Source organism: Sarcophilus harrisii, chromosome 1 (genome assembly GCF_902635505.1).
Source record: "Sarcophilus harrisii chromosome 1, mSarHar1.11, whole genome shotgun sequence".
NCBI classification, from domain to species: Eukaryota; Metazoa; Chordata; class Mammalia; order Dasyuromorphia; family Dasyuridae; genus Sarcophilus; species Sarcophilus harrisii.
This window is the reverse complement of record NC_045426.1, coordinates 274,193,550-274,201,456: the sequence shown is the minus strand read 5'-3', so window position 1 is coordinate 274,201,456 and position 7,907 is coordinate 274,193,550. Positions and strand designations below refer to the sequence as shown.

The 7,907-nt window shown below is 39.5% G+C and overlaps 1 protein-coding gene across 1 annotated transcript; it reads right to left on the bottom strand.

The window, feature by feature from the left end:
* Positions 1-1,849: 1,849 nt before the first annotated feature.
* On the bottom strand, positions 1,850-6,883 carry RPS15A (ribosomal protein S15a). The gene is made up of 5 exons (XM_003761421.4): positions 6,778-6,883; positions 4,653-4,790; positions 4,122-4,201; positions 2,539-2,624; positions 1,850-1,983 (listed from the first exon to the last, which is right to left on the bottom strand). Exons 2-5 carry the CDS (start codon positions 4,783-4,785, stop codon positions 1,890-1,892), a joined length of 393 nt encoding a protein of 130 aa, XP_003761469.1. The 5' UTR covers positions 4,786-4,790; positions 6,778-6,883; the 3' UTR covers positions 1,850-1,889.
* Positions 6,884-7,907: the final 1,024 nt, after the last annotated feature.

Here is a 7,907-nt window from a genome sequence, read left to right as displayed (position 1 = left end):
CTTATTTTACTTGGAATATCACCCCCAATTTAAGCTTCTTGATATGAACAATTTCATTTTTGTCAAAGCATGCTTTATTTCATAAAATTTTAATGAGTTGAACTAATAAAATATTCAATGAGTCCAATGTTCCTATTAATCCCAAACAACCAAAGAACTCATTCCCATCTAATCCTATTCCACCATTCTCTAAGCCCTACAGAGAACTATCCTCTTAATAATGCATATTCCTATACTGGTCCACTTTGTCTCACTTCCCTTTCTCCCACATAAAATCACTGACAAATCTTAACTTCCCATTCCATTTCTTTTAATTCATAGCCAATCTTCCCATTCAAGCCTCATCACCTCTTTAAAAGACGGCCAGTCTTTGGGTTTAGAGGGCTACTCTAAACCCAAGTTCCTGTTTAAAATACCTTGTATCCTAATTAAACTAGTTCACATTTTCTCAGGCCATCTCCCCCCTTCTCAACAAGTAGCCTTACTACTACAGCAGCTTAATTGTGGTGTAAAAATTTCCCTGTATTTGTGCTCTCTTCCATTCCAACTACCTCTAGGACCTATTATAGGACCTTGAGCAACAAGTTCTTAAAAAAGGATATTTAAATTGAGACTCTTTTTGCTTGGTATGCAAGGCTCAGTTATTTGGCACTACTCCCACCTTTCTAGAAATCCTAGAAACTGGCTTTCTGACCCTCTTCCAAACTCCCTTCATGCCATTTTCAAAATTTATAATCCCTACCTTCGTAGTTAAAAAAAGTTCAATTGTAGAACTGGCAAACAAAAGTTACTTCTCCAAACTAAATGTCACAAGGACACAGTATATCAAGCCTGGAGTTTAATTAAACCCATGTTACACAATGCTAAATAAATCTAACCAAGAAATTTCCCACTGTTTCCCCTCCCCCCCAAGCCGAGAACCATTTGTTAATATTTCAGATCCCTTTGAAATTCTGCCATGTGGCAATTTACATATATTACTTTTCTATCTTTAAGGTTAACTAGCTACTCTTAAAACCTAGCCTCCTTCCCTTAAATCATTAATGATAAACTACAAGTAACATTATTCCTTATCCTTGCCCAGTACCTTTCAGCATTCTGAACCTTTATTTCCAACCAGGTAAATGCAAACAAAGTTGTGAAAATAAAATCCAACAGCTTAAAAAATTCTCCAATGGAATTTAATTTCTATTGTGATCCTGGGATTCAGAAATATATTCAAGGGAAGACATTCTATGAATACATTAAACTTATTATCTTAAAATTTGGCTAAGATCAAACTCCACCTCCACCTTCCCCAGTCACACATCTTGAACCAGAAGCAACTTCTAGGTGAAGTTACACACTAAACTAAAATGCCATGAATCAAAAGTCAGCAAAGATCCTCGCTCTTCTGATCTTCCAGGAAAAAAAAATTCATTTAATTGCTTCAAAGCTAAATGTAGGTGAAGTGAATAAGGAAAGAATGCTTTATTACCTGAGACAGACTGGAGAAGAGTGCTACTCAACTCTAATATACCCAAATAATATGCAATGGGTATATTAAATACATAAGATTGATGGCCTTCTTGTCCATGCCTCAGAGGAGGGGGGGGAGGGGAGTCTGTTGTACAAGTAGACCTTTGTTCATTTCAGGTTCTGAGGTTGGTTGGACCAATGCTCAAACATCAACACAAAACCTATTATGTGATCCAACAATGAGGCAAAACTTGACTCAAAAGATCAGAATGGATTTGGTAAACATTCAGTAGTTAGCACCACATATCTATGAGAACCCAAAATAAGAGCATCTGCATGATGCTATTAAAACTTTTTTCAAAGTTCAAAACCACTGACTGGAAGCACCATAGTCCATTGGAGCATTTTATTTGTATGTATGTTTTACACCCTTAGAAAAAGAATCCCAGGATTTTTCCTCCTGTGTGTTTTCGCCTTGCTTCCTCATGGTCCATGATGCCAGCTGAGGTTGTAAGCACAATGAACCTATTAAAGAATGAAAACAGAGAAAAAAATTTTCATATAAGAATAAGTTTTACCAATAGGGTCTACTTGAAAAAGTATATACATGATATCCTTAAGTAAATGCAAATTACACTGAAATTTCTATGATTTAGTATTGCTTTTCTAAATTTCACAGAACACTGATGGCTGTTAAAGGTTCTTGTACTCATTCAAAAACTTTTGACTTTTCACTTTAGTGAATCATGGAAACCATAATCTGTAAGGCTTTTCTTATAGATTTAAAAGTACACAGACAAATTAGGGAAAAACATTACTTTCTGTTCTCAGAGTAGAAAAAAGAACAATACTTTTCCTGCATTTTTCTGAGATATAATTTCAAAGTCATTCATTTCATTGTCACATTCAACACATTTTCAAGATTCAAAAAAGATAGATGACTATGAAAAATCACTCAGAGCCTAACTAATGAAAACACCCCCCCCCAAAGCTTTTTGTCAATGTTCATTATAATAAATCAGACCATCTCACAGAAATTCGCAGAATTATATACTCTAAACTGCACAAATAGACCCTTACCCAAACTGACGGGATGGCAGTAGATTATTCTGCCACTTTTCCAGATCTTTCAATTGAACGTCAAATCTGGGGCTGATAACACCACACTGGGGGGAAAAAAAAAAAAACATTTTCAAAAGTTATTTTTTCATATCATAAAAATAATGTTAACAGAAGAACTGCATTTTAAATAGTTTGCAACTGAGTTTGCATCTCAATTATAAACCAACACATTTACTGAGTGCCTAATGTGCTTAAGTCATTGTGCTAAGGGTCCTGTCAACTCCAGGTCCCCCAAGAGCCTACAAATCTACCTAAAGTAACACTAAACAAAGATAAATAATAAGACAAAATATGGTGTCACAAAGTAGTTGCCACATAAATAGAAGGCATTAAATTGTTAATGCAGCAAAGTTTTTCATTATGAACTGGAATGGTCTAAGAAGACCTTTTATGAAAAGGGAACAGAGAAATCTGAATGAGGAAGGGGAAGAGAGTCGAGCAAAGGCTAACTTGGAGGGGTATCATTTGTGAAAAGATGGAGAATGGAGGTAATGTGAAAAAACTAGGAGCAGGGTAGGCAGGAGTAAGGACCTCCAATAAGCACAAAATTTTTGCATACAATTAATGCATTTGGGAAAACTAAACAATGCAATCTTGCTGTTACTTCTCTTCAACACACTATACAAGTAACTCCTTTATGTTTATTTTATCTTGGTTATCTGCTTCTGCAACAAGATAGCTGGATTTCTATAAAGATTCACAACAGAAGTAAACCCTTTAATGTATTTGCCAGTTTTCTATTTGTTGGAAACTGCCAAGATCTAGCCACCACAGAAGCTAGTTACAATGTGTGCAGAGAACATCCTGTGAATGAATATTAAGAAACTCCTTTTCAGATTTTCTAGAAATAAAGAAACAAAACATTTATCTAGTCTAAAAGTCCTTTCTTTTGGAACTCATTCTCTTTGATGGTGGGTTAGGTTGAATACAAAAACCCTAAAGGGAAATGGATTAAGATAATAACAAAACTTAACTCATCTAGACATAATTATATATGACCAGTGACCTGTCCAAAGAACTTGTGTGACTCAGAAGAAACATACTGATCACTTGGATAGGACTCACTCAATCCTTGAGAGGAGCCAACCAAAAAAACAAGTAGGGACTTATTCTAGAATGTTACATCAATAAATTATTTAAAATCAAGGAATATTGTTTAATGTTTAAAGTATCGAGTAAAATATTAATATTTTGTTAACATCTGCCTTCTATAATCTCCCTGAGCTTCAGTTTCCTAATCTATGAAATGAGGGCGTTGGACTAGATGACCTCAAAGATCCTAGTTCTGGCTCTAGGATCTTAGACTAGGATAGTTAAGCTTATTTACCTGGCTATTAGAAGCATAATTTCAGTCACTATAAAAATGGACATTTACAACTAATATTTAGAGGGCCTAAATTCTTGTTTTAAATGACAACTTTGGTTTTAACAACCCATCTCTTCCAGAACCACACCTCTCCCCAAAATCACCAAATAAATATTTCTTAGTATGCAAAATGTCCACCAAAATCTTACTAGTATATAGAAGTCTATATTCCTACCTTGTTTAATCTGCCCGTGAGGTTCACAACAATTTTTCCTGCTCTGTGATCATCAATGATCTCAAATTCGCCGATGTAACCTAAATGATATAAAACAGTGCATGTTAAGCAAAAAACATTGTTTTGCAACTTGCATCTCAGACATATCAATTTACTGCTCCCCAGATGATATATATGTATTTTTTATACTAAAACTAGTATTTCTAATGTAATTTTTAAAAATGAACCCAAGGAGAGTCTGATTCAGCAACTACCTTCATTTTACCCTAGAGAAAATGTAATGCCACAGAATTTCTAGTCTTATATTAAGTACATAGCAAATGAAAATTACTCATTTTTATTATACTTAAAAACCCTCTTCAGAGTAATTACATATTTTTAAAAAAAACTTTCCAATATTATAAATGCTACCATTTCAAAAGTACAATTTTCTTAAAATCTTAACTTAACTGCCAAGGATTACAAAGCACTTCTCTTTTATGTTCTGTGTAAGCCTTCTTTAGGCCAGAATGCAAAAAGAATCATACTTACCGTGCTTCATCATCACAGTTAAGAACCGGACGATTACTTTAGAGCACGGCCTAATGAGAACCTGGCGTTTTCCTCGCTTTTCTGCATTGTTGATGCTTTTGAGAGCATCTGCCAGGACATTCATGCGCACCATGGTGGCTATTAAGGAGAGAAAAGATAGCTTTGTTAATACTGACATCAGATGAAAGGGAATGATTTTGAAGCTTGTTCCCCACTGACAAAATCAAGATGCCAAGCATTCAAAAATACTTCCAATAAGGCATAAACATCTTTAAAATCAGTCCAAGTTTAATATTAAGAATAAATAGGGATTGGACCTGTGATTAATATGTGAAAAACTGCTGTCACTTTCTCTTCAATTTAACAATCTTAAAAGAGTTACAGGGAGGTTACTTATACTCAATATCGGAAAAAACACTTCCAACCTCTGACTACACTGCATAAATCAACTGCTTAAAAGATCATTTTAGATCAAATCTAAATTTGAAGACAGAAAAAATTCCCTCATTCTCCCAGTCCAGGCCTTGTGATAAGTATGAGGCCACAGTCAATGAGCTCAATCAACAAGGAGCTGACATGGTATAGTGGGAAACAAAAAGCACCTATCACAACTAAATGCAAAATAGATACCCAATGATTGAAGAGAATCAGGACACATAAATGGTACTTCAACTCTTGCTTTTTAGTGAAGCTGGGATTGTAAAGAATTGAATAAATATATGAAAATTGAATGTTGAGCAAAAGGCCTAATTTGGCTGGGCAACACCGTGACTAGGAACTAAGGTATACTAACCCTGTAAAGTTAAGTCCTTCCAAGACAAATTTAGGAGCTTAAATAAATGCCAGGAATTTGTATCTTATCCTACCCACCCATTGATTAATGAGGGGAAAGAAATGGTCAGACCTATGCTGGGAGCAGTGTGGGGAATGGTTCTTAAGGTTCTTAAAGTCACATTAGGCAACTACTGCAAACAGACGGGATAAAGACTTTCTGAAAGCCGGCGGTGAGTGCTACACTTTTGGAGGTAGACTGGACGAGACTTAGCCTAGGAATGGGAGCCATAAAGTTAACCGGCCAAAGTTTTCCCCGAGTTTGCAAAGCAATCTAACAGGTTCTGCTCTGCAATAGCCATCCTCTTTCCTCATTCTCCTCCCCATTACCACTAAAATCGCACCAACTCGTTTAGCGGTCAAAGAAGCCTTTTACAAACCTGACCAAATTCTTCCCCCTACGCCGTCCGTCCGGCTCTCCAGCCCACTCACACGCGCTTTCTTTTACGCCTGCCTAGAATGCACTGCTCCTTCCCCGCTTCCTACAATCCCTGGCTCCCTTTCCTCCCAACTGCAGCTCAAGGGCCAGGAGGCACAGACAGGACGTGGCGTCCGTGCCCTTTCTCCCCGGTGCTAATCCCTCGCCCGCCATCAAGTGTTTGGAGACAAGTTAGGGCGTAGGTTCAGCCGGGCTTGGGCACGTACAGTCTCGGGGAAGGACACTGGCAGCTCCCGCCTTTTCTCCGAACCCTCAGCACTCGGCACACACCACAGCCGGGGATCTTGGGAGTTTGCTCCATGGCCCCCGGACTCCAGTGCCCCGACGGCCCGGCCGCGTCTGCAGCGGTTCCCTTACGCGGCTCCCAAGCCCTTACGCCGCTACCACAACGCGCCCCTTGCGGGGCTCGAGCGTGGCCCGGGCAGAGCGCCGGAAACGCCCCCCGGCCCGACTGCGGCGGGGCTCCCTTCGCTCCCACGTGCGCCAACTGCCCGGCTCGGGCCGGAGTCCGCGGGCTCCCATTAGACTCGGGGCAGCCCGCTGGTCTCTACTCTCTGCCCGGGAGTCGTGGCACCAGCTCCGCCCGCCGGCCAGCTCCGTCCCCGGGATCGGGAAGCGCCCGGACGCGCCCGGGCAAGTAAGAGAGAGAGATCCCGCAGAGACACAGGCACCCCCCACCCCCGGTCCTCCCGCGTCCCTGGAACCCCCAGCCGCGAGCTAAATCGCGGCCAGACTAGAAGCCTTTGAAAGGGGAGAGTCCGGGACGCCGGCGGAGCCCAGGAGCGCGCGTCCCGGCCACAGGATGAGGCCGATGCCCCACGGATGCAAACGGAGAGCAAACCCAAGGCTACTCACCGGCGCTGCAAGATGGCGGAAAGAGGACGAGATGGGTGAGCGCGGAGAGATATGGGAAGCGCGGGAAATCTCGCGACGTTTTAGAGGAGCGCCAAACCGGATGAGGCGGGCCTGCCTGCGCAGAGACTGGAGCAAAACAGAACCGATGACATCGAACCGAGACCCGGGAAAGGCGGGGCCTGAGGGCAGCCTGGAGGCGGGGCCTCGGAGAAGGGCGGAGCCAGAATTATTGACTAGATGCGTTTCAGCGCCTGCTTTTTAAACTTTCTATTCTGGCTGAGACTACAATTCTTCTCAAAAAATTGAAATATCTCAGAGTTGTTTGCTTATTTTTCATACGAAATCTAGAAACCAGAAACATTGGTAACAACTTAACTTTGCAAGTTAATGCAAAAATAAAAGTTATAAATGCCCCCAAATTAAAAAAAAAAAGAAAACTTATCAATAGAGAATAAGGACCATTAGTCTACTCCCGTTGTTAGACAATTCACCTGTAAATCAGTTTCTCCTTGGGTTTCTTAGACTGGATCATCTTAAGTTTACTCGTTTTAAAATCACAAGGGGACCTCGTTTTACGAAAAGCTTAAAATAAGGACATTCCGGTTAAATCAGAAAGAATAGGTGTGTGTACATAATAAACGGGTTTTTTTTCCCTAGTACCTTTCTCCTCCTCCTCCCAGTATAGAAAAAAAAGTAATCTGTAATTGTGTAATAAGGTATATTAGGACCACATTATGAAAGGCTTTAAATGACAGAGCAGTTTAATAATAATATTCAATAAACATGAATTTATACATATATGTGCATGTGTTTATGTATATATACAAATGTGATTATTCATTTCTGTTAGGACATAAACTCCTAGATACTGGACATTGTTATTTGTACTCCCAGTGCCTGCTATACAGTAGGTGGTCAACTAATATTAATTGATTTGATTTACAAAAGATTAGTTGATTTAAAATATAGCAATATGATTTAACAAAATAACGATTCACATTCAGATTTTCAGAAACACATCCATCACATCAATTTTAGTATAATTATAAGGTGAAATCTATTACAGCATTTAAATTTGCCTTTAAGGTTTGCAAAGCACTTAAGGTGTTATTTGATCTCAAATCCAGTTT